The 26,242-nt window shown below is 46.9% G+C and overlaps 1 protein-coding gene across 1 annotated transcript; it reads left to right on the top strand.

Annotated features, from left to right (window-relative positions):
- Window positions 1-435: 435 nt before the first annotated feature.
- SLC1A6 (solute carrier family 1 member 6) lies at window positions 436-24,463 on the top strand. Its single transcript, XM_040240979.1, has 10 exons — window positions 436-515; window positions 7,241-7,452; window positions 8,557-8,694; window positions 10,428-10,632; window positions 11,951-11,993; window positions 12,389-12,732; window positions 17,614-17,847; window positions 19,095-19,289; window positions 21,843-21,977; window positions 24,113-24,463. Exons 2-10 carry the CDS (start codon window positions 7,248-7,250, stop codon window positions 24,306-24,308), a joined length of 1,695 nt encoding a protein of 564 aa, XP_040096913.1. The 5' UTR covers window positions 436-515; window positions 7,241-7,247; the 3' UTR covers window positions 24,309-24,463.
- Window positions 24,464-26,242: the final 1,779 nt, after the last annotated feature.

Below are 26,242 nucleotides of genomic sequence, written 5' to 3'. Positions count from 1 at the left end.
CGCTCCGCTGCTGAGCTTGGGCTGGGCGCGGGGGAGGCGGGGGTTATCCCGGAGGGGATCCTGCCCCCCCACCTCCGACGGCCCGGCGCCCCCACACCCACGTGAACGCGGGCCCGGCGCGGATCCCACCAGCTGCACAGCGCGTCGCGGCTCCGCGCCGGTACCTCGGCCTTTTTGGTTTCGGAGCAGGCGCTGCGCGGTCTCTGGCGGGTCCCCGCTGCCCCGGCCGGGCGCTTCGCTGGGCTCCGGCACCTGCATCCCCGCGCAGCGCGCAGGCGGACGCGCGGGCAGGCCGCCCCCGCTGCTCCTGGCGCTGGTGAGTGCGAGTCCCGCGGCTCTGCGAGGGCGGGGGCTCTGAGATTTTGGCAGGCGGGATCCGGGGCCGGCTGGGCCTATCATGGGGTCAGGCGGGTGGGGCCCCCCTTTCGCCCATGTTCTCATCTCTCGGCTGCTCTCTGTCTCAGCTGCTCCCTGCCCCGTAGAGTCGTAGCCTCCGCTCATCTCCTGTAGCCCTGGTGAGTTTCCTGTCTCCTTGGTTACCCATCTCGGCTCTTGTCCATCCTGTCCCTCGTATCCATGGCCTCTACCCGTGGGCAGGTTTCCATCTTTGCCTGATGCCTGCCTTTCCAAGGCTTGGTTCCCTTCCCTATCAGGGGGTTTATTCCTCCAATCCGGAGGACCCTGATTGTGACTGAGACGTTGGCCACCGATGCGGGGGGACTGGGTCAGAAGTTCTATGAGGGATGGTGGTGGTGATGGTGTGGGTGTGTGAGACTGAATTTTGAGTAGGAGTGCCAACCCACAGAGATGAGTGAGGCTGAATGTTTAAATGTGGGAAGGAATTTCGATGTCTGAAGTTTTGTGTCTTGTGTCCCAAGTTGTGTGTGTGTGTGTGTGTATCATGTACCTGCCTGTATAGAGCTTCATTTACAAGGGGAGTTGTGCAAGATCCTGAAGGGGTGTGTGTGTGTATGGAGCTGTATGTCTGAGGAGGACGGTGGGGTTTTGTGTCTGATGGCGTGCATGAATGTCAAGTGGGTGGATGTTTGTGGGTGTAGGAATTGTATGACATACTGCATGAGTAGAGCTCCTTTTCTCTTTTTTAAATTGATAAAGCTGATGTACTATATTACATAAATTACAGGTATACAATACAATAGGGGCTTCCCAGGTGGCGCAGTGGTAAAGAATCTGTCTGCCAAACTGGAGACGTGGGTTTGATCCCTGGGTCAGGAAGATCCCCAGGAGAAGTTAATGAATCCACTCCAGTATTTTTGCCTGGAAAATCCCATGGACAGAGGAGCCTGGTGGGTTACAATATAATGATACAACACAATATAATGACTCACAATTTTTAAAGATTTACTTCCTTCATAGTTATTATGAAATGTTGGCTATATTTGCTATGTTGCACAATATATCCTTATATCTTATTTTATACACAATATTTGTACATGTAACTTCCTACCCCTGAGTTGCTGCTCCCCGCTTCACTCTCCCCACTGGTAACCACTAATTTGTCCTCTATACCTGTGAGCATGTTTCTCTTTTGTTATGTTTTCTAGTTTGTTGTGTTTTCTAGATTCCACATATAAGTAATATGCAGTGTTTGTCTTTCTCTGTCTGACTTATTTCATTTAGTATAATGCCTGGAGTTGCATTTCTGAAGTTGTGTGTGTTGTATGTCGAACAGTTCTGTGTGTGAGAGACTGTGTGTCTTTGTGCAGTTGTGTATATGTCAGTTGTACACACAAGGTGTGTGAGGTTGTGTGTTCAAGTGTGTGTGTGTAATGTATGTGATTTCTTCCTTCTCCTTCTCTCCCTTCACTCACTCCTCAGGCTAGCAGAGTATTGAGATAAAATGTATGGAAAGCATCCTCGTTTGCCCACTGTAGTTTGCTTCAGCTTTAGAATGTAGAAGTTCCTTCTTCTTCTCCTTGGTCCTGAGAGAAGGGTGGCTTTCACATCTCATCACATCTGAAAGTCTGGAGGTTGGGGGAAGCAGGTGGGGCACTTGTCTTTGAACTCGTGCAGATACTGGGGACACTGGGAGGGTCATTTCCCTATCAGGAACCGAAGAAGCAGGCCAAGAGAAGGCCCAGGACCAGGAAAGACTAGACAAGAGAGAACTGACTGTGAAGGCAGAAGCCCCCAGGGGTCCAAGAGAAACTGAGAAGGGGCCACGTGGAGGCCAAATTCCTGGGAAAAACATTTCAAGTCAAACATTGCTCGGCAAGTAATGCAGTTAGGACTGAGCAAGACTGATGAGAAAACTCTCTTTCCTGTCAGTGTTTTTCTCTGTCTTCAGTCATATGTCTGTTGGACTGAACTGATGCTTTTTATTAACCATGGTTGTCATCTGTTTCATGCTCACTAGGTGCTATTCTAAGTATCACATGAATTGAGTCATCAAATCACATAGAAAGTGACCAGGTCCTGCAAGGTGGAGTTGGATGTGAAACAAAGAGCTCATGCATGCTCTTCCTCTAAGGCAGGGTTCTGCAAAAATTTTCAGTAAAGGACCAGCGATAGTGTATGGACATCCATAAAATCTCTTTTGTTCCAACAACCCAACTCCACCATTGTAGCACAAAAGTAGCTGTAGAGAATAAAGAAAGGAGCATGGCTATGTGCCAATAAAGTTTATTTACTAAAGCAAGCAGCAGGCCAGAGTTGACCCTTGGACCATGGCTTGTCCATCCCTGCTGTTTCTCTTAAGGAAGACATAGGAAATAGACAAACTAACTCTGGATTTTTTGTAATGAATTAACATCTCTGCTGAATAAGTCCTTTCAACCCATGGGCAAGCTTCACAATACTTCTTGGTGACTGGGAACATGCATCTGAGAGGTGAGGGAGTAATCACACATTTGGTTTCCTATCTGGGATTTTTCACAGCCAGCTGAAAAATACCATCGTGATTTCAGGATCCTTTGGAGCAAGATCCTAACTGGGATTTGACATTGGAACTAGGACTTAGAGCTGAAGGAAGGAGAGCCTGGAAAACTGAGGCAGATACCCTATCCCTGGGATATGCGGGGTGCATAGGAGGACAAGAAAGGCAGTGATCTCAGAAAAGTAGCTGCTTAGCCAGTGGCAGCACCACTCCCCCCCACCCTGAAAAAAGTTCAGGGAACTACTTATTGGCCTATCTCTGATAGTTTCCCACTTGATCTGGATGGATTCAGGCACTGGGGTTGGGATTAGGGCTTGGGGAAAGGGTGGCAAGGAGAAGAATCTGAAGCCGTGATCAGAGAGTAGCTGAGGAAGGCCAAGTTCTACAGCCATCCAGGCAACCTGAATATGCACAGCTCAGCACAGGATACAATATTTACTGCCTTCCTTTGGTTTGGAGAGTTTTTTTTTTTTTCCTCTAGGAGTCAGATGAATCTAGTGTGTCTGTCAGGAAACTGACAGCACACTCGAAAAGAGGAGTTGAAAATTAAGGACGATTTACAAGGTTAAACCAGTAAAGTTGGTACAACTCAGGGAACAGCAAGAATAGGGGAGTGGCAGGGAGGGAGCAAGAGGGAGACCTGGAGAGAGCTTTGGCTGTAACAAAGAATTGTCTTTATTATTTTTTTAATTGAAATATATATGATACATAACATTGGATACATTTTAAGATGTACACCATGTTGTTTTGATATATGTTGTATAATATTGGTTTGGCCTGAAAAGTTCCTTTGGGTTTTCCCATATGACGTTATGGAAAAATCTGAACGAACTTTTGGGCCAACAGAGAAACGTGATTGCCACTGTAGCAATAGCTTTTTTATCATGGCAAGGGAGCCACAAACACTCAGTGGGAAAAGATACTCTCTTTAACAAATAATGTTGGGAAAGCTGGTTAAACACGTGCAGAATGATAAAATCTGACCCCCATTTTATACTGGGCTTCCCTGGTGGCTCAGGGGTAAATAATCCGCCTGCCAATGTGAGAGATGTAGGTTTGATGCCTGGGTTGGGAAGATCACTTGGAGAAGGAAATGGCAACCCACTCCAATATTCTTGACTGAGAAATCCTATGGACAGAGGAACCTGGCAGGCTACAGTCCATGGAGTCACAAAAGAGTTGGATTCGACTTAGCAACTAAACAATTTTACGCCACTTACAAAAATTAACCTGAAATGGGTTCAGTTCAGTTCAGTCACTCAGTTGTGTCCGACTCTTTGTGACCCCATGGACTGCAGCACTCCAGGCCTCCCTATCCATTACCAACTCCTGGAGTTTACTCAAACTCATGTCCACTGAGTCGGTGATGCCATCCAACCATCATCTTATCCTCTGTCATCCACTTCTCCTGCCCTCAATCTTTCCCAGCATTGGGGTCTTTTCAAATGAGTCAGTTCTTCGTCAGGTGGCCAAAGTACTGGAGTTTCATCTTCAACATCAGTCCTTCCAATGAACATTCAGGACTGATTTCCTTTAGGATGGACTGGTTGGATCTCCTTGCAGTCCAAGGGACTCTCAAGAGTCTTCTCCAACACCACAGTTCAAAAGCATCAATTCTTCGGTGCTCAGCTTTCTTTTTATTCCAACTCTCACATCCATACATGACTATTGGAAAAACCATAGCTTTGACTAGACGGACTTTTGTTGGAAAATTAATGTCTCAGATTTTTAGTATTTTGTCTAGGTTGGTCATTGCTTTTCTTCCAAGGAGCAAGCCTCTTTTAGTTTCATGGCTGCACTCACCATCTGCAGTGATTTTGGAGCCCCCCAAAATAAAGTCCCTCACTGTTTCCAGTGTTTCCCCATCTGTTTGCCATGAAGCGATGGGACCGGATGGATTGATTGGGTATAAGACTTAAATATATGACCTGAAGCCATAAAATTGTTAGAAGAAAATGTTAGAAAGAAGTTCCTCTATACTGGTCCCATCAATGAGTTTTTCTTTTCTTTTTTTTGATATGACAGCAAAAGCACAGACAACAAAAACAAAAATCAACAAGTGGTACTACATCAAACTTAAAAGCTTCTGTATGGCCAAAAAAACCCCAAAACCAAAACAACAGCAAAATGAAAAGGCAACCTGCAGAAGGGGAGAAAAACTTTGCAGATCATGCATTGGATAGGGGTTAATATCCAAAATATGTAAAGATCTCATACAACTCAATAACAAAAATCAATCTAAAAAAATGGGTAGAGGAACTAAATAGTCATTTTCCAAAGAAGATGTCCAAATGTCCAACAGCTGCAGAGGATTGTCTGATGGGAGCTGTGGCCTTATGTAGAGGAATACGTGCCTGTGTGTGTGCTGTTGTGTCCAACTCTTTGCTACCCCATGGACTGTAGCCCGCCAGGCTCCTCTGTCTAGGGGATTTTCCAGGCAAGAGTACTGGAGTGGGTTGTCGTTTCCTCTTCCAGGGGATCTCCCTGACCCAAGGATGGAACCCTCTTGCGTCTTCTGCTTTGGCAGGTGGGTTCTTCACTACTACATCACCTGGGAAGCCAGTCACTGCCAAACGTGAGCCTGGCAGGGGGAGCTGGAAGAATGCTCCATCTCCATCTTTTCCCACTTTCCATTCTGCTGTTTGCCACTGGCCTGACTGCAATGGCAGGGGAGCCTGGGCCATGCTATCTCTAGTGGTTAGCCTTTTGCCTGGGAATGAATCTACAGGGATAACAGAATTTCCAGTATGCCTACAATAGGGACACTGCCACTTGCTGTGAGGTCATATAGGCAAGTCTACTTATCTCACCAGATTAGGAGCTGCCCAGGGCCCACAATACTTTTAGGGACCCATGCAAACGTTTATGCTTTTTTTTTTTTTTTTTGCTGAGCCTCATGGCATGTGGGATCTTAATTCCTTGACCAGGGATCAAACCCATGCTCCCCCAAAAGTGGAAGGGCAGAGTCTTAACCACTGAAATTCCTGTTTGTGCCTCTTTTAAAATTACTATAAAGAATTTAACTTTCAGATTGAATAAAATATTTTAATATATAATATTAATATATTCATTTAAAAAACTGGAGTGAAATGTACACAGAACAACCACCCATTTTAAAATGGCATTCAGTGGCATTTAGTTCATTTGCAACATTGTACAGCAATCACCTTTATCAAGGTCCAAAATAATATATTCACTTTTATACAAACGCAGTTGTAAAATATTTTTTAGAAATTTATTTATTTTTAATTGAAGGATAATTGCAATATTGTGTTGGTTTCTGCCATACATCAACATGAATCAGCCATGGCTATACATATGTGCCTTCCCTCTTGAACCTCCTTTCAACCTCCCGCCCACCCCATCACACCCCTGTAGGTTAATTTTGATGTATGTTTTAATGGAGGAAGGGACCACAAAGGCAAATGTTCCTCAGACTCATGAAAATCACAATTTCCAGACTTTCTTGTGCATATATGGTATTGGTAAAAGGATAGGCAAGTTTTAATTTCTATATGCATTTTATTTAATGTGCATTAAAATACAGGGTCAGGAAAATCCCTGGAGCAGGAAATGGCAACCCACTCCATTATTCTTGCCTGGAGGATCCCATGGACAGAGGAGCCTGGCGGGCTACAGTGCATGGGGTGGCAAAGAGTCGGACATGACTGAGCACAGCACAGCAACTAGGCCAAACATGAAATCGTATTAATTTGGGGTGCTAGCCCCAAAGTACCTTGTTTAAGGCTCTGCGTGAAACTGGTGCTTGACAGAGGCTAGTTAGTCTGGTTTGTGAGCTGGGGAAGCTCCCAATTACTTGTAACGATCTCAAAAGAGGGTAAAGAATCTGCCTGCAATTTGGGAGACCCAGGTCCGATGGGTTGGGAAGATCTTCCTTGGGTCAGGAAGATTGCCTGAAGGAGGAAATGACAACCCATTCCAGGATTCTTGCCTGGAGAACTCCATGGACAGAGGAGCCTGGTGGGCTGCAGTCCATCTGGTCTTAAAGAGTTGGACAGGACTGAGCGACAAACACTTTCAGTTTTCATGAACTAAGGAGGGGGCCAGAGATACAGAATGGCAAAATCGTCCCTGAAATTGTGATCTGCTTCTTTGTCTCTCCCACCCATGCTTGGGAATGGTTATGGAGACCTTGATCCTTTTTCTGCCAGGACATGACCCTTGAACTCCAGGCGGTGTTCTCAGGCAGCCCAGCATGGGCATATCCCCCCTGGGCTGGCGCTCTCCCGGATTTCCTCACCAGCTTCTTCTGCCCTTTCCTTTCTACCCACGTTCGCCTTCTGTCTCATCCTTCACCAGGCCTGCTCCCTCTGTTCCCCACAGATAGACGATGAGCAGCCATGGCAACAGCCTCTTTCTGCGGGAGAGTGGCCAGCGGCTGGGCCGGGTGGGCTGGCTGCAGCGGCTGCAGGAGAGCCTGCAGCAGAGAGCACTGCGCACGCGCCTGCGCCTGCAGACCATGACACGCGAGCACGTGCTGCGGTTCCTGTGCAGGAATGCCTTCATCCTGCTGACTGTCAGTGCCGTGGTCATTGGTGAGTCATCTGGGAGGGGCGGGCTCTGCCCTTGGAGGGTGAGGACTCGAGGGACACCCCCTGCACTCACGTTTCTTCCCTCCACTTACTTATTCTCACCTGCACGCGTGCTCAAGTCCACCATTCTGCCTCCCCATGATATAGACAAATGGTACACACTCCTGCAAACACAACTGTATGTGCAGCGTCTCATGGATATGCAAGTGTACACACATGCATAAGTATACACTGTTCAAATGCACGCTGTCTGCATATGAACACACAGCGTACACTTCAGACACGAACACATTTTTATGCATGCACAAAATTTACAGGTGCAAACACGTAAACTCACACATTTGTACACCTATAGTAGAACTTACAAACATGTTCACACACACATATGCATTATTCTGCCCACACATTGGCTCACCGAAAAGCTTAAATACATGTATACCCCCATGCTTGAAAATAGTAACGCACACATGTAAGTCACACCTAGGTGCACATGTAGGAGAAACATGCACGTCTCATGTATGTGGGCCCTCACATACAGGCACAGATAAATGTGCACAAGGGAACATGTTGTTGTTCAGTAGCTAAGTCATGTCCAACTCTTGTACTGTAGCCTGCCAGGCTCCTCTGTCTGTGGGATTTCCTAGGCAAGAACACTGGAGTGGATGCCATTTCCTTCTCCAGGGCATCTTCCCGACCCAGGGATCGAACCTGCATGTCCTGCATTGGCAGGTGGATTCTTTACCACTGAGCCACCGAGAAAGCCAACACATACAAGTAACACCTATATGCACACATAGGAAAGACATGCACATGTGATGTACATGGGCCCTCACATACAGGCACAGATACATGTGCACAAGTGAGCATACACTGTTAGATATGGGTACATAGGTACACAGGAGTGGGTGTAGACATATACACACATGCCACAGCAGTAGCACATAAATTCACGCCTTCCACAATGTACACACCGACACACACTCATCAAATGTTTCTCTTTTCTTTTACCTCCATCCACACACACACAGACCCTGCTTGGGATGGATGGCCCCTCCTTGGGGCTCAGTGACCAAATTCAACTCTATGCACCCCTCATTCTGGCCCTAGGGGTCAGCCTGGCCTTTGCCCTGCGCCCATACCAGCTCAGCTACCGGCAGATCAAGTACTTCTCCTTCCCTGGGGAGCTCCTCATGAGGATGCTGCAGATGCTGGTGCTGCCCCTCATTGTCTCCAGCCTGGTCACAGGTGAGAGAACCCAGGCTGGGGCTGGCCTCCAAGACCCATCCCAGAGTCCAGGCTCACACCTTGAGCCAAGGCTGTTCCAAGCATGGGACCACCTCCCCAACTCAGGACCTCAAACATGGAGCATGCAATTCACTCTAAGTCCTTGACCAAAGCCCCAGTCCCAATCAGACCTGTGTTTTAGAACCCGTATGACCTAGGTGACTTATCTCAGTAATGTTCCTGTACTTTTCCTTGGAGGTAGAATACCAGCCTGTTGGGGGCTTAGAGATGAAAGGAAGGCTGTTGTGGGGTCACCAGGAAAGGTACCTGGGATATGGTGTGGATGGTCATGGAGTGGGCTGTGGATGTCTCCGAGGTTACAAAATAGTGGGTGGAGAAAGTGAAAGTGAAAGTCGCTCAGTTGTGTCTGACTATTTGTGACCCCACGGACTATACAGTCCTTGGAATTCTCCAGGCCAGAAAACTGGAGTGGGTAGTGTTTCTCTTCTCCAGGGGATCTTCCCAGCCCAGGGATTGAACCCAAGTTTCCTGCATTGCAGGTGGATTCTTTACCAGCTGAGCCACAAGGGAAGCCCTGGTGGGTGGAGGGTAGGATGGAAGTATAGACAGCCTATGCAGGGCTTGGCAAACTGTTTCTATAAAGGGCCAGGTAGAACACATTTTCAGTTTCAAGGGCCATGTGGTCTCTGTTGCAACTCTTCACTTCTCTTGTCATGCAAAAGCAGCAGCAGATTAGTAAGTAAACAAATGGGAATCATTAAAAAACAAACAAACAAACAAAAAAACAAATGGGCATTGTTGTGTTCCAATAAAACTTTATTTACAGAAAGAGTGGTCAGTTCCCAAGCACCAGCTTTGGTGGGGTGGTGGTGATAATAAAGGCATAGAAAAATGATTTCTTGGGTTGGGTTTCCCTAGCTGCAGAGCCTGAGATGGGGATATTTGCACAAGCGATTTATTGAGGGATAAAATAGTTCTCAAGAGAAACCTATGAGGAAGTGAGATGAGCAGGATGGGGTGGATAAAGAAGCTAAGCAGAAATGGCTTCAGAAGAAGGCTGGCCTCTCAGCCTGATCCCATAGGGAGCTCTGGAGAATGTATAAAGCTACAGAGTTGTCCTCCACAAATCTGCCTCCCTCTAAATCAAAGGAGCTGAGCTTTTGAATCCCTGTACCAATCAGTCATTTCTCCCAGCCTCCCCGGGGGCCTTTGTGGGCGAGTAAGCTCCTGCTGTGCTGAGAGCAACGTTGAAGAGAAGGGGCCAAGCATGAGTCGTTAGCAGCCAGCATGCTCAGCTGTGGAAAGATGGGTGTATCAGCCTTGTAAAGGGTGTCTGGATAGGGTACCAAGTATATATACTACATACAGATAATGTATACTGAGGTAGGTTGAAGGGAGGTGTGATTCTTGGGGTGGATAGTAGGATAAAGAGAGGGATGCAAATAAAGTTATGGTGCAAAATAGGGGTAATTAGAGGATGGAGTAGGGGTTGAAAATGTTGGCTTGGAGTAGAAGGAAGTTAGTGAAGTGGTGCTTGGGATAAAGGATGGAGTGGAAGGTGTATTTGGAACACAGAATGGGAGTTGGAGGGTAGCCATGTGGGTGGAAGGACGGGGCTGGGTGATGGGAGGAGGGTCGGTTGTGGCAGTATGGGGACCGAGGAGCAAGTGGGTGGGAAAGCGGGTGGTGGGGTGTGGACGGGGCTCCTCCGGGCTGCATCCCCTGTCCTCCAGGTATGGCGTCCCTGGATAACAAGGCGACAGGGCGGATGGGGATGCGGGCAGCTGTGTACTACATGGTGACCACGGTCATCGCGGTCTTCATCGGCATCCTCATGGTCACCATCATCCACCCCGGGAAGGGCTCCAAGGAGGGGCTGCACCGAGAGGGTCGGATCGAGACCATCCCCACGGCAGATGCCTTCATGGACCTGGTCAGGTGACGTCCTTTCTAATGTTGATGGGAATTCCAGCCCTACGTGTAACAACCTTTACTCATGGGGAGACCTATGGGGAGACAGGCAGACCCAGTCAGGAAATATAGCACCCAAGTTGAGCCTCGTTTTAGAATAATAGTGCGTGCTCAGTCATATCCGACTCTTTTTGTGAGTTCCTGGACTGTATGTAGCCTGCCAAGCTCCTCTGGCCATGGAATTTTTCAGGCAAGAATACTGGAGTGAGTTGCTGTTTCCTTCTCCTGGGGATCTTGCTGACCCAGGGAGTGAACCCACATCTCTTATGTCTCCTGAGTTGGCAGGCAGGTTCTTCACCACTAGTGCCCACCTGGGTTTTCTTGGCACTCAGTTTCTGTTCTGGGTGGTGGTGGTGGTTTAGTCACTAAGTTGTGTCTGACTCTTGTGACCCCGTGGACTGTAGCTCACCAGGCTCCTCTGTCCATGGAATTTCCCAGGCAAGAGTACTGGAGTGGGTTGCCATTTCCTTCTCTGGGGGATCTTCTCGACTCAGGGATGGAACCTGGGTCTCCTGTATTGCAGGCGGATTCTTTGCTGACCAAGCCACCAGGGAAGCCCACAGATCCCCTGAGATTGATTTTGCTTACTTCCAAAGTGTGATCTCTTGATCCTTAGGCTCAGAAGGCTATAGTTGCACCTTCTTGGTATGAGCTCAGGACAAATGGTGTTTGTTTGGTATTCCAGAGATGCATTGGAAGGTGAATAATTCTCTTGGAGTAGCAAGATTTTGCCTGCCAGCGTCAAGACTGGCCATAAGTTCTCCCCTAGTGACTTAATTTGGGGAAAGCTAGTGTTGGAAGAGTTCAGGAGCTTTCTGTGTGCTTTTTTTTTTTCTGGAGACATCACAGTATATGAAGTCCCTGAGATGGCATAGTGTCCTAACCTAGGGCTCAGACAGACCTGAATTTGAGGTCCATCTACCCCTCCCCCTGAGTTAGCAGCTGTGTGGCTTTGGGTAACTTACATAAGTTCTTTTTGCTTTGGTTTCTTTGTATGTAAAATGGGGAGAATCAGTAATACTTTTAGGGTTGCATGCATGCTTAGTTGCTCGGTCGTGTCTGACTCTTTTTGACCCAATGGAGTGTAGCCTGACAAACTCCTGTCCATGGGATTCTCCAGGGTTAGTGTGATGTTTAAATCAGATCCTAGAGGTAAGGCACTTAGCTCAGTGTTCAAATGCTGTCTGCTATTATTATTGTTGCTGTTGTTATTATTATTGCTATGATCACTCTAGATTCTCTTCCAAGGTCTAACCACGTCCATTTATCTGATGTTTTTCTGCAGAAATATGTTTCCGCCCAACCTTGTGGAGGCCTGCTTCAAACAGGTCAGGGGGAAAGACATTGTCTAATCAAGGAGGTTTGGGTGGTTGGGGGAGCTTGCTGCTGAGTGAATAGAGGGAGGGAGGGATGGGAAGAAGGACAGGACAGAGGACTGTTCAGGGCTTTTGGAAGAGTCTGAAAGGAAGACTGTGCTTCCTATGGTGTGGTGATTAGAGACAAGGACTTAGGCCAACCCAAGGCTGCCTGGGGATGGTAATGGAGAAGGAACCAGGGCTTCTGATCATAAATTGTTGAGGAGACAGGCCCCCCAAATCTGTCTGAACATTGCTCATGCAAAATGTATACTCATTCTCCCATGCACTGGTTGTTCACTCATTTACTTATTGATGCACTCAATCTACTATGCATTCATCTGTGGCCTGATATCTCCACATTTCAGTTTAAGACACAGTACAGCACGAGGTTGGTAACCAGGACTGTCGTGAGGACAGATAATGGATCTGAGCTGGGCACCTCTATGCCACCTTCATCCTCACTGGAGAATGGAACGGGCCTCCTGGAAAATGTCACGCGAGCCTTGGGCACCCTGCAGGAGGTGCTGAGCTTTGAAGAGACTGTACCTGTGCCTGGCTCAGCCAATGGCATCAATGCCCTGGGCCTTGTGGTCTTCTCAGTGGCCTTCGGGCTGGTCATTGGTGGCATGAAACACAAGGGCCGAGTCCTGCGGGACTTCTTCGACAGCCTCAATGAGGCTATTATGAGGCTGGTGGGCATCATTATCTGGTGAGTGGGGCTGTGATGGGGGTAGGGAGTGATGGTGATGGTACGTGGGAAGGATATCAGGATTGGGAAGTCAGGCTGTGGGTTGGCTGCTGAAATGGTTGTGGGGAGACTTTGGCCAAAATCATCTATATGTGTGTTGGTTAATTCACTCACCCACTCATTCACGCATTCGTTCAGCCCTTTGTGAATGGTTTATTCTCTCATTCATTCCCCTGTTCATCTATGTATCCACTCATCTATTCATTTGTACTCATGCTTCTGTGCGTTGTTCATTCACTCCGTCATTCATCTGCTCATTCTTCTATGGATTAGCCACATTATCCACTCACTCATTTATTTATTTATCACCATTCTTTCATGCACTGGTTTATTCATTTTCTCATTTGTTCATTTGTCTGTGCATAAGTTAATTCACTCATTCATATGTTCATTCACTCGTAAATTCATTCACAAACTCATCCATGCATTAGTTAACCCACTGATTGATCGATTTTCTCACTAAGTCATTTATTCATTCAGACTCATTCTTTGACTGACTTGTTCATCTCTACATTTGTTATTCTGTCATTTAATCAAGTATCCCCTGCATTCATTCATCTGTTTGCTTAAGCCACTCATCCGTTCACACACCCATCATTCATGTTTCATTTGCTCATTTTCTTAGTCATTTATCCACTTGCTAATTATTCTTTAATTGACCCATTCATTCATTCACTCTTTAAATCCCATCAGACATTTTCCCAGGCAGACTTTGTTTCGAACTCTGGAATACAGAGATAACTTGAATTCAGTCCTTGTCTTTAAAGAGCTCGCAAAGTCTTAGAGGAGACAGATGCATATTAGATAAATATGATACAAGGTGGAAGGTTCTAGAGTCAAGAGAGATTTAAAAAGTATAGGGAATATGATTGACAGAGCAATGGATAAAGAAGATGTGGTACTTAAACACAATGGAATATTACCCAGCCATTAAAAAGAATGAAATAATGCCATTTGCTGCAACATTGGTGGACCTAGAAAATGTCATACTGAGTGAAGTAAGTCAGAGAAAGAGAAAAACATGACATCCCTTATATGTGGAATCTAAAAAGAAATGATACAAATGATCTTACTTACGAAACAGAAAAAAACTCACAGACTTAGAAAACAAAATTATGATTGTCAGGGGGACAGGATAGTAAGGGAGTTTGGGATGGACATGTACACTCTGCTCTATTTAAAGTGGATAACCAACAAGGACCTACTGTAGAGCACATGGAACTCTGCTCAATGTTACATGGCAGTCTGGATGGGAGGGGAGTTTGGGGGAGGATGGATACATGTATACATTGTGGCTGAGTCCCTTCGCTGTTCACCTGAAACTACCAGGAAATGGTTAATCAACTAGACCCAAGTACAAAATAAAAGGTTCAAAAGAAAAAAATAGTATAGGGAATACAGAAAAGTGAACCGCCAGTGGGGTATATGCAGTGAACTCTGCCTGAGAAAGTGAGGAGAAAGTCACGGAGAAGTCCACCTCTTAGCTGGGTCTTGAAAGGTGAGTAGAGTCCAACAGGACATGAAGAAGGAAGAGGTACTTCAAGCAGAGGGAACAGAACATGCAAAGCTTGAAAGAATCTGAGTTGTCTGGGGAATTGTGAGGAGTTCAAGAAGGTGGTTGCATACGTTGGGAATAGTGGTGGAAGATGGGAACAAGACTGTCTTCCCAAATTGGGGAAGACTTTGTACATCATCCCAAATCAGGTGAAAGTGGCCGGGAGGGGCTAGAGGCTAAGTTGAGAGCCTGGGAAAGCAGCAGGGTGCAGAGTGCCTGTTTGTATCTCAAGCAAAGAGGCAAGGCCTGGGGATTGGGGTGGGGAGAGAGAGTGGGAGACAGTACTGGGTGCTTGCAGCATCTACTGTATCTTCACTGTTCAGAACTTATAGCTAAAATATTTAAATAAATTGATTTTAAATGAAAATTAAAGGGCAACTGTTAAAAATTTTTGTTTGATTAAAAACAGAAGTTATGGATACATAGTGGTCTCCCATCAGGCTCAAGGTGGTCTCTGCCTTGTAATTCAGTTGTCATTCTTTGAAAAAAAAATTCTGTTTACTTTTGGCTGAGCTGGGTCTTTGTTGCTGTACACGGGCTTTCTCTAGTTGCGGCGAGTTGGGGCCACTCTGCACTTGTGCACAGGATTCTCACTGTGGTGGGTTCCCTTGTTGCAGAACACGGGCTCTAGGGCACGTTGCACACCCTTCGGGAGTTGTGGCCTGTTGGGCTCAGTAGTTGCAGCCTGCAGTCTCTAGAGTGCAGGCTCATTACTTGTGGCCCATGGGCTCAGTTGCCCCACAATATGTGGGATCTTCCTGAATCAGGGATTGAACTGATGTCTCTTGAATTGCAAGGCAGATTTTTAACCACTGGACCACAAGGGAAGCCCCAGTTGTCACCTTTTTTAAAGTGCTGTTACTTCAAGAGGTTATAACAAAAAATAGACAAAACAAAACCCAAGAAGGAAAGCAAAACAAGACTGGAAGTACAAGAGAAGGAAGCAAAATAACTTGCAACAAAAAATGTATTAAAGGGAATCCAGTACTGAACCAGAAGACCTATAGTATGTATGCATTGCACATAACCACTTTGTCATTAGGAATAAAAGTTTCAGAAGTGGAGGGGACAGGGACTGTGGGGCCAGAAAGGTCACTTCACTGTATTCACAATTGGGGTTCTGAGGCTGTGCAGGAGGGAGAAGTCCCCTTCTCCCCTTTCTTACCCACTTGAGTCCAGTTAACCCCATGAGGTCTGATGTCCTGGACCCTTCCAGCTGCTTTTCCAAGATCTCAACTTAGCTTGGAGGGGAAGCTTATCAAGGATAAGCAAGAAGATTGAAAAGAAGTATTGAAAACTCAACTGAATTGGGAACCATGAGTTTTATAGTGGTATTTGGCATGTTTGGGAAAATACCCACGTGTCACAATGGTAAAGAATCTGCCGGCCGGTGCAGGAGATGCAGGGGTTGCAGGTTCAGTCCCTGGGTCGGGAAGATCCCCTGGAGCAGGAAATGGCAACCCACTCCAGTGTTCTTGCCTGGAAAATCTCATGGGCAGAGGAGCCTGGTGGGCTTCATTCCATGGGATCACAAAGAGCCAGACACGACTGAGCAAGCACGCACGTACGCTATATGTGCCAGGTAGCTAAGTGTGGAAGGAAAGAAATCATGTACAGTTGATCAAGAGTTGAGGAATTTTGCAGAGGATGAGAAAGAAGGATGGAGGTGAGGAGTTTGGGAATATTCATAGACACAGAGTTGGGGACAATTCAGCAATCAGCCACCAGGCCTATCCTTGAGCCCAGAAATGTCTGGAGGTGTCTCCTGTATTCTTATTTCCACAGCCTTAGCTTGGGTCTCATCATTTCTGTCCTAAGCTGTTGCACCAACTTCCCAAGTGGTCCTCACCTCCTGTAGTACATCCTCCATGACAATGAACAAGTGTAGACTTCAATTTCTAAAGACAGAGAAGTAACAGAGGAAGTCAGGTGAGGGGTTAATTAGGGCACTGTTGGCAGAAACTCATAAAACTAAGCAATGAGCTGATTTGACAGGAAAACAGGTGAGCCCCTGATGAAGTTGCTTCTTCTGTCTCTTCTACTGTCTTTTTCATTCACTGTTCCAGTCACACTGGTCTTCTCTCTGCTCCTCCTATACTCCTAGCTCACATTCACCTCTGGGTCTTGCACTGTTCCTGCAGTGCTTTCCCCTCAGATATGCGTGGTTGCTTTTCAACATTCAGGTCTCAGTGCAAATGTTACATCTTCCAAGAAGCCCTCCCTGACCACTCCTTCTTAAAGCCCCACTCAGAAGTGACTCTCTTGTGCAGTTATCACACACTGAGGTTTTTAATGACATATTTCTCTGTGTGCTGCATATTTCACCCATTAGAATGTAAGCACCAAGAGGGCAGGGACCACGTGAATGGAACATAGTAGGTGCCCAGTGGATATTTGTTGAGTAAATGAATAAATAGGTAATTTAATAAGACAGGTTGTTTATAATTAATTTTTATTGGCATATAGTTGATTTACAATGTTGCGTTTCAGATGTACAGCAGAGTGAGTCAGTTATATATGATATACATACATATATCCACTCTTTTTTAGATTCCGTTCCCATGTAGGTCATCACAGAGTATTGGACAGAGTTCCCTGTGCTATACAGTAGGTTCTTATTAGTTATCCATTTTACATATAGTAATGTGCATATGTTAATCCCACTCTTCCAATTTATTTCCCCCTTTTCACTTTGGTAACCATAAGTTTGTTTTTTACATCTGTGACACAATTTCTGTTTTGTAAATAGGTTCATTTGTACCATTTTTAAAGATTCCGCAAATAAGTGATATCATAGGGTATTTGAGAGAGATTGTTTTGAGATGTCTGTGGGAAATCCAGGTGAAATAGCTCAGGGGCTGGTGAATGACTGAGGATATGTACTTTTAGGGAAGAGAATAGGGGCATACGAGTTACAGATATGGGAAATGAGGGATGTTAGAGGGTCAGAGGTAGGGAGTATCTGGGCATCGCCTCAGGAAGAAGTCCTGAAGACAGCGATTATTGGGAGGTCTTTGAAGTGGGGAGCGGGTGAAGGAGAGCCCTTATAAGAGAGTATATCTTGGAGTTGTAGGACTGAGGGTGAGCTGTGGATAAGCAGGAAGAAAAGAGGGGATATGTTCATGGAAAACTGCCCCATAGGTTATTGTGTGGGGGAGGTTGGAGGGGAGTCAGATGCTGTATGGTGGGTGTTGCCTGGCTCCAGGGTCTATATGGGCAAAGGCTTGGGGCTGCTGGTGCCAGGGGAGGTCATGAGGAAGGCCTGACAGGTGTCTGGCTTGGCCCAGGTATGCACCTGTGGGTATCCTGTTCCTGATTGCTGGCAAGATCTTAGAGATGGAGGACATGGCCGTCCTGGGGGGTCAGCTGGGCATGTACACCCTGACCGTCATCGTGGGTTTGTTCGTCCATGCCGGTGGCATCCTGCCTCTCATCTACTTCCTCATCACCCACCGGAATCCTTTCCCCTTCATTGGAGGAATACTGCAGGCTCTCATCACCGCCATGGGCACGTCTTCCAGGTATGACCTTGACCCCCACTGCTGGCACCTTTCCTAGATCCACTCTGTCTTTCCCAGGATCTCCTGGGAGTCCTGCCCTCTCTACCACTTCAGAACCTCATCTAGGCTACTGAGTAGTGTCAGTGGCTCTTTGAAGGTGGATCAAGATCTCCTGGAGGAGGAAATGGCAATCCACTCCAGCACTCTTGTCTGAACAATCCCTTGGACAGAGGAGCCTGGCAGGCTACAGTCCATAGGGTCAGAAAGAGTCAGACATGACTGAAGTGACTTAGCACCCAGCACCTGGACCCTGATCTTTGTCATGCGCTGGCTGTTGTGACTCTTTTTCCCTCTTCTTCTGTTTCTCTATTTAATATGGACAGAGAGCCAGCTACCAACTTTGAGGTTAGGACAAAGGTTCCAGCATGCCTCCTGATCTCAGTCATTTTCTAGCTTGTAGGGTCTCATCTTGCCTTGAGATGGCCTTTGGGAGATCTCTTGGCTTCTTTTATTTTGTGGTTTCAGGTGGTTCATAAGAAGCACCCCTTTCTCCCATCAACCAAATTCAAAACAATCTGAGACATATCACTAGAGCCAACCAGATGGAAGAAGAATATAATTTTTATTGCTTATACACTGAAGAACGTGCCTCTTGATTTGTGGTCAAGTAGGATTGGTCACTTGTACCTCCAGAATTAAACTCACCAGGTTGCCACAGGCATGGATACCTAAACATCCTCTCTGTGGGTCCAGGCTTCTCTTTGCATGATATAAAGTGGACCAGACCGAGCACATGTTTTATGGATCAGCTGACTCCAAGTGGGGAGAAAGGCTGAGAAGGCTAGTGTAGCTGAGGTCAGTCCCCAAGTAAACACGGGAAGTGGGGAATAGGAGTCTTCTGTAATACCCTTCTCTTAGCCCTGAGAGGTGGGAACTTAGAAGACCTTTCCTCTTCTTTCTGGGAGTGGATAGTTAGAGTGAACTAGTGGCATGAACCAGTGACCTGAACTAGTGTGTAGTAAGTAGCCTTAAGCTATTGACTTTAGGTGGGTCAGGAGGCCTGAGCCTGGGGGACGTCACTGCTGTGTGCTCCCTGTGTCTTGAAGAGTCCCTCTACCCCATGCACAGTTATCAGCCCCTGAAATGTTATACATCTGCCATCTTCCCCTTACCCTAGCTCCCAGCCTGCCTCCCGGTGTTTTCAAGGGGAGCCCTCCTTGGGCCCAGGGCTACCCCCTCCCCTCAGCCCTTGGGGCTCTCTTCCCCAGCTCTGCGACACTGCCCATCACCTTCCGCTGTCTGGAGGAGGGCCTCGGTGTGGACCGCCGCATCACCAGGTTTGTACTGCCCGTGGGGGCCACTGTCAACATGGACGGCACCGCCCTCTATGAGGCCCTGGCCGCCATCTTCATCGCCCAAGTCAACAACTACGAGCTCAACCTGGGCCAGATCACAACTATCAGGTGAGTTGGAGCCTTGGTTGGAACCTGCCAACAGGTGAGACCTGAGGAGTCATTAGCTTGGCTGGGGGCGGGGATGGGGTTGGAGGGAAGGGAGCCTTTGGATATTGGTTGGTGGGGGGTGTATTGAGGGGTGCAGGAAAAAATAAGACATGGTTCCTGAACTTAGGGAGAATCTAGTCTAAGGAAGAGACACTGATAGTAATGCTGATGACAGTGATGAGGTAGATTATGTTGGTAATAGTGGAGATGAGGTGGATGGTGTTGATCGTGGTGATGGTGGTGATAATGGTTTTGGTGGTGGTGGTGATTGCCAACATTTACGAAACTCTTGCTGTATATCATCTCAGTCACTCAGTCGTGTGTGACTCTTTGTGACATGGACTGTAGCCTGCCAGGCTCCTCTGTCCATGGGATTCTCCAGGCAAGAATACTGGAGTGGGTTGCCATGCCCTCCAGGTGATCTTCCCAGGGCTCGAGTCTCTATCTCTTATATCTATTGCATTGGCAGGTGGGTTCCTATCACTAGCACCACCTGGGAAACCCAGCAGCTTCCCACTAGCTGTCTTATTAACACCTGATGGTGTATATATATTGATGCTACCCTCTCAATTCGTTAGCCTACTCTTGATTCAGTCTGACCCTCTTCTTGGTGGTGGGCCACCATCTTTTTCATTTTCTAGGTGTTGCACATTTTAGTTTTCCTAAGCCATATACATGCAAGTGTATATGTTTTTTCACTCACTCAGTGCCATAGGCAGTTTCTTCTTTTGATTCTAACTTAGCCCACCTTCCAGAGTGTCCTTCCTGGCATCAGGACCTCTCTATACTGACCCACCTACTTCTAGCACATGTGTGTATGGGAGACTCAAGCTTCTGCTTCATGGCTGCTGCCCAGGTTGATTCTTCTGCCCTCTTCCAGCCCCCAGAGGCAGCTGGTTAAATCCCTGCTTTTACACGTAGGAAGACTAAAGGAGCAAAGCAAGAAACATTGAGGAAACTGTAAGGAGCATCAGGATCACCTCTCACATTGCTCTCTCTGGGTGAGGCACTGGGTGGCAGGGGTTTGTTGTTGTTATTTAGTTGCCCAGTTGTTTGACTCTTTGCAACACCTTCGGCCTGTAGCCCACCAGGCTCCTCTGTCCATAGGATTCTCCAGGCACGAATACTGGAGTGGGTTGCCACTTCCTCCTCCAGGGTGTCTTCCCGACCCAGGGATTGAACCCACAAATCCTGCATTGCAGGTGAATTCTTTACCACTGAACCATGAGGGAAGCTGGGTGGCATGGATATGACATCCCTAGACACTCATGCGATGCTGACTGCTTGCTTTCCTTTGCATCTGTGGACAAAAAAATGTCGCTGGTCTTTTCAGTAAACAAAGGTTGTCACCCTGCCATCAGCTATTGGCTGCTGCGCTGCCCCCAGAGGTGCCCCTTGGGGGCAATTCAGGATGGAGCAAAGCAGGCTACTGGCCCTCTATAGTTCAGATGCACATCTAGGAATGATATCAACGGGCCAGACTCTTGTATTGTCCCATATATGGAAAAGCACTCAAATCACTGACTTGAGATGTCTGGTGATTTTAATTTAAATCTTAATTGGAGGATGATTTAAAAAATTAATTTAAAATTTTTATTTGAAGGATAATTGCTTCACAGTGTTGTGCTGGTTTCTGCTGTACAACAGTGTGGATCAACTATAAGTGGACACATATCCTCTCCATTGTGAGCCTCCCTCCCATTCTCCCTCCCCCATCCCACCCCTCTATGTCACCGCAGAGCACTGAGCTGAGCTCTCCGTGGTACACAGCAGCTTCCCACTAGCTATCTATTTTACACAGGGTAGTGTATATATGTCAGGGCTACTCTCTCATTTTTTTAATTTTTATTTTTGTGTTTAGCAGTAATCTTTTAGATATTTCCTGACAAGTTTTTATTTTTTTCTCTCTCTTTTTTTTTTTTTCCAACAAAAAGTCCTTCGTCCTTAACCTCTTCAGAACCTTTCCTCAGAGCTATCAGAGTGGCTGTCACTCTGGCTCAGAAAGGTCCCGGAATAAAACATAACTCAGCTTTAAGGGGCGTACCTCGTGGCTCCGTGGTAAAGAATCTGCCTGCCAGTGCACAAGATGGGGATTTGATTCCTGGGTTGGAAAGACCCCCTGGAGAAGGAAATGGCAACTCATTCCAGTATTCTTGCCTGGGAAATACCATGGAGAGAGGGGCCTGGTGGGCAGCAGTCCGTGGGGTTGCAAAGAGTCAGACACGACTGAGCAACTAAACAACAAAAACAACAACTCAGCTTAAAAAAACCCAACAGAACACCTGCTCTTGCATCAGCAATGAACTGTTTAAAACATCCATCATTGGATGAAACTCCAGCCAGATCCCAGGAAAAGACGAGGGGGTATCTCTGCATTGGCTTTTGATAAAAGTCGCTTTGAATTTGCTCTTTATTTTGGGAATCTGACCGCTTCCCTTCTTTTGTGTCTCTCCTAATACTCCCTCGTTTCTCCCTTCCCCCGCCTGTGTCCCTGTGTCCTTTCTCCCTGTGCAGTATCACAGCTACAGCAGCCAGCGTTGGGGCTGCCGGCATTCCCCAGGCAGGTCTGGTCACCATGGTGATTGTGCTCACCTCGGTCGGCCTGCCCACTGAAGACATCACGCTCATCATTGCTGTGGACTGGTTCCTGTGAGTGTTCTTCAGACTCTTCTACTCTCTCTCCTTGAATTCCCTGCTTTCCCTATAGGACTCCCAATGAATGGGCTCTCATTGCAGCAAGGACAGAGCTCTAGAATTTTAGAATGAAAAGAGGGCCTTGGAGAACATCCCAAGCAGTATGGACCCAAAATTCCGTAGAGTTAATCTTTGGAAGTAGGGAAGTAAGCCATGAGGGGCTTTACCCATCTTCCAGAAAAGCCCTATGGTACCTGCCTTGTGTAGAAATCACACAAAAAAAGGTGATCCATGGGCGCAGAGCTGACTTGCAAAGTTTTAAAAAAAATTCTCAACTTTTATTTTTAAAATTGTATTTATTTATTTGACTGTGCCAAGTCTTAGCTGGGGCATGCGGGTCTTCTATCTTTGTTGCAGTCTTCAAACTATTAGTTTGGGCTTGTGGGATCTAGTTCCCTGACCAGGGATTGAATCTGCGCCCCCTGCTTTGGGAGTGAAGAGTCTTAGCCACGGGACCACCAGAGAAGTCCCTCAACTTTTATGTGTTTGTGTGTCTCTTCAGTTGTGCCCAACTCTTTGTGACCCCATGGTCGGTAGTCCGCCAGGCTCCTCTGTCCAAGGGATTCTTCAGCCAAGAATACTGGAGTGGTTTGCCATGCCCTCCTCCAGGAATTCTTCCTGATCTAGGGATTGAACCCCCATCTCTTAGGTCTACATTGGCAGGCAGAGTCTTTACCACTAGTGCCACCGGGGGAGCCCCCCTCAACTTTTATTTTTTAATTAATTATTTTTGACTGTGCTGCAGAGCTTGTTGGATCTTAGTTCCTTGACTAGGGATTGAACCCAAGCCCTGGTGGTGAAATCTGAGTTCTGACAACTGGAATGCCAAGGAATTTTCTCAACTTTTAATAATAGGAGGTTTACATATAAAAATCTGGACTTTCATCTCCACCTTGGAGCTCTTGCCTGGATCTCACTCCCTTTTAGATGGTTTCCAGCAGGGTCTTATTTACTCACAGTGGTTACCTTCCTTATTCTGTATGCTGTTCAGCTCATAACCCCTAATTTTCTTTTTTAAAATGAATTAATTTACTTAAAAAATTGGAGTATAATTGCTTTACAATGTTTCTGCAGTACAGCAACATGAATCAGCTACAGGTATACATATATCCTTTCCCTCTTGAGCCTCCCTCCTTCCCACTCCCTCCTATCCCTCTAGGTTATCACAGAGCACCGAGCTGAGTTCCCTAGCAGGTTCCCAGTTCAGTTCAGTTCAGTTGCTTACTCATGTCCAGCTCTTTGCAACCCCATGGACTGTAGCACGCCAGGCCTCCCTGTCCATCACCAACTCCTGGAGTTTACTCAAACTCATGTCCATTGAGTCGGTGATGCCATCCAACCATCTCATCCTCTGTCTTCCCCTTCTCTTCCCGCCTTCAATCTTTCCCAGCATCAGGGTCTTTTCAGATGAGTCAGCTCTTCACATCAGGTGGCCAAAGTATTGGAGTTTCAGCTTCAGCATCAGTCCTTCCAATGAACACCCAGGGCTGATCTCCTTTAGGATGGACTGGTTGGATCTCCTTTCAGTACAAGGGACTCTCAAGAGTCTTCTCCAACATCACAGTTCAAAAGCATCATTTTTTTGGCGGTCAGCTTTATTTATAGTCCAACTGTCACATCCATACATGACTACTGGAAAAACCATAGCCTTGACTAGACAGACCTTTGTTGGCAAAGTAATGTCTCTGCTTCTGGTTCCCACTAGCTATCTGTTTCACACAAGGTCTTGCCTATATGTCAGTGCTACTCTCTTGACTCATCCCACCCTCTATTTCCCCCTCTGTGTCCACATGTCCATTCTCTGCATCTGTGTCTCTATTCCTGCCCTGCAAATAAGTTCATCAGTATCATGTTTCTAGGTTTCATAGATATGTCCATACCCCTAATTTGCTATATCAGACATTTACATTAAAAAAAGAATTGCACTGCTGAGAACAAATATGAGCACATCAGAGCTTGGTCCAACCTGTGTTGGACTGAAGTGTGAGCCCTGACTCCAGGGCACAAGGAGCCCCCAGCTGCTGTACCTTCTTTGTGGAGTGTCTCAAGCCTTGATTAACAGGAGCTTCTCTCTCCCCTCCCCTCTGCAGTGACCGACTTCGCACAATGACCAATGTGCTGGGGGACTCTATCGGAGCGGCCGTCATTGAACATCTGTCTCAGCGGGAGCTGGAGCTGCAGGAAGCTGAACTCACCCTCCCCAGCCTGGGGAAGCCCTACAAGTCGCTCATGGCACACGAGAAAGGGGCGTCCAGGGGACGGGGAGGAAACGAGAGTGCCATGTGAGAGCCTGCCCCCTGCTCTGCCACCCAGAGGGGAGGGAAGGGGGTCGGGGAGGGGGTTCCTGGGGAAGAACCACTGCCCGAGTGACTGCGCGCTGAACACACATGTTCTTTCCAGTGTGTCTGGGGGGAAACTGAGATAAAGGAGCAGGAATGAAAGATGTCTGAGGTGTCTGTTTCTCTCTGGGCATATACTGAAAATTTGTGGGGGAGGCCATGAGCAAGGCAGAGGAGGAGATATTTGCTCTGGGATTAGGGGTAAGAGAAGCTTCAGGTTCAACAACATGAGGGGTCAGCTTGTGTTCCTCATTTTCTCAGAGTGATAGAACTCAAGAAGGTAAACTACTATTCCTCAATGTTGTTGTTCAGTTGTGTCCAACTCTGCGACTCTGTAGACTGAAGCACAACCAGGCTCTTCTGTCTTCCACTGTTTCCTGAAGTTTGCTCAAATGCATGTCCTTTGGATTGGTGATGCTATCTAACCATTTCATCCTCTGCTGCCCGCTTTTGCTTTTTCCTTCAATCTTTCCCAGCATCAGGGTCTTTTCCAATAAGTCTGCTTTGCCTCAGGTGGCCAAAATATTGGAGCTTAAGCATCAATCCTTCAAGTATATATTCAGGGTTGATTTCTTTTAGGATTGACTGGTTTGATCTCCTTCCTGTCCAAGGGACTCTCAAGAGTCTTCTCCAGCACCACAGTTCCAAAACATGAACTTTTCAGTGCTCAGCCTTCTTCATGGTTCAACTCTCACATCCGTACCTGACTACTGGAAAAATGATAGCTTTGACTATATGGACCCTTGTTGACAAAGTGGTGTCTCTGCTTTTTAAATACCCTGTCTAGCTTTAAAACAATATCCATGGCCTCTGTGTGGGGAGTCCCCATGACCACTTTCAGATTTGATGATATACCAGAAGGACTCATAGAACTTGAAAAAGCTAGGATACTCTCATTTATGGTTTGCTGCACTGAAAAGACACATTGAAATCAGCAAAGGCAAAAGATGCAGGTGACGGGGTCCAGAAGAGACTAGGTGTGAGCTTCCACTTGTCCTGTCCCAGGGGAATTGCATGAATAGCCCTCAATTCTTTTAGCAGTGAGGTGTGACAACACATATGAAATATTGTCAACCGTGGAAGCCCACCTGAACCTTGGTGTCCAGAGTTTTTATCCAGGTGTATCACATAGGCATGGAGTTCCTGCTGACCTTCACAGCTCATTATTGAGTCTCTCTAGTGTTAGTCACTCAGTCATGTTTGACTCTTTGAGACCCCATGGACTCCAGCCCACCAGGCTCCTCTGTCCGTGGGGTTCTCCAGGTAAGAATACTAGAGTAGGTAGCCATTCCCTTCTCCAGGGGATCTTCCTGACCCAGAGATTGCAGGCCTCCTGCAGTAGCAGGTGAATTCTTTACCATCTGAGGCACCAAGGAAGCCTGAGTCTCTCCAGAGGTCAAACTAATATAGCATTGCCCTGGGTCCCAGGTGAACAAAGCCTGGCTTCCCTGATGGCTCAGTGGGTAAAGAATCTGCCTGCAATGTAGGAGACACAGGAGGTGCAGGTTTGATCCCTGGGTCAGAAGGATCCCCTGGAGCAGAAAATGGCAATCCACTCTAGTATTCTTGCCTAAAAAATCCCATGGATTGGTGGGCTACAGCAGCCGTGAATGAGCCACTAAGCACACACAGTATAGCATTGCCCTGGGTCCTAGGTGAACAAAAACGGGCGTTCACCATCAACCAGACTACCTGGCATGGATTAAGGCCCCAGGTAAACAAAGACACTTTTATCAGGCAGGATATTCCAGGGGTTCAGAGGTCATGTTTCAAGAAGCAGTCTAGGGCCAGTGCTTTCTTTGGGATGTACAGGCTTTGAGCACCCCTTATCCTCCAAGTTAAACCTTTTACTTCATACACCTCATTGTTGGGAACTGGGAA

Source organism: Oryx dammah, unplaced genomic scaffold, assembly GCF_014754425.2.
Source record: "Oryx dammah isolate SB20612 unplaced genomic scaffold, SCBI_Odam_1.1 HiC_scaffold_5, whole genome shotgun sequence".
Classification (NCBI taxonomy): Eukaryota; Metazoa; Chordata; class Mammalia; order Artiodactyla; family Bovidae; genus Oryx; species Oryx dammah.
Note: the sequence above shows the minus strand (reverse complement) of the source record. Positions and strands in the feature narration are given on the sequence as shown.

Coding starts and splice junctions, on each gene's coding strand:
- SLC1A6 (XM_040240979.1), top strand. CDS start 7,248: ATGAGCAGCCATGGCAACAGCCTCTTTCTGCGGGAGAGTGGCCAGCGG. Junction 7,453..8,556: donor TGTCAGTGCCGTGGTCATTG/GTGAGTCATCTG, acceptor TTCTGGCCCTAG/GGGTCAGCCTGGCCTTTGCC. Junction 19,290..21,842: donor GGCCAGATCACAACTATCAG/GTGAGTTGGAGC, acceptor CTCCCTGTGCAG/TATCACAGCTACAGCAGCCA.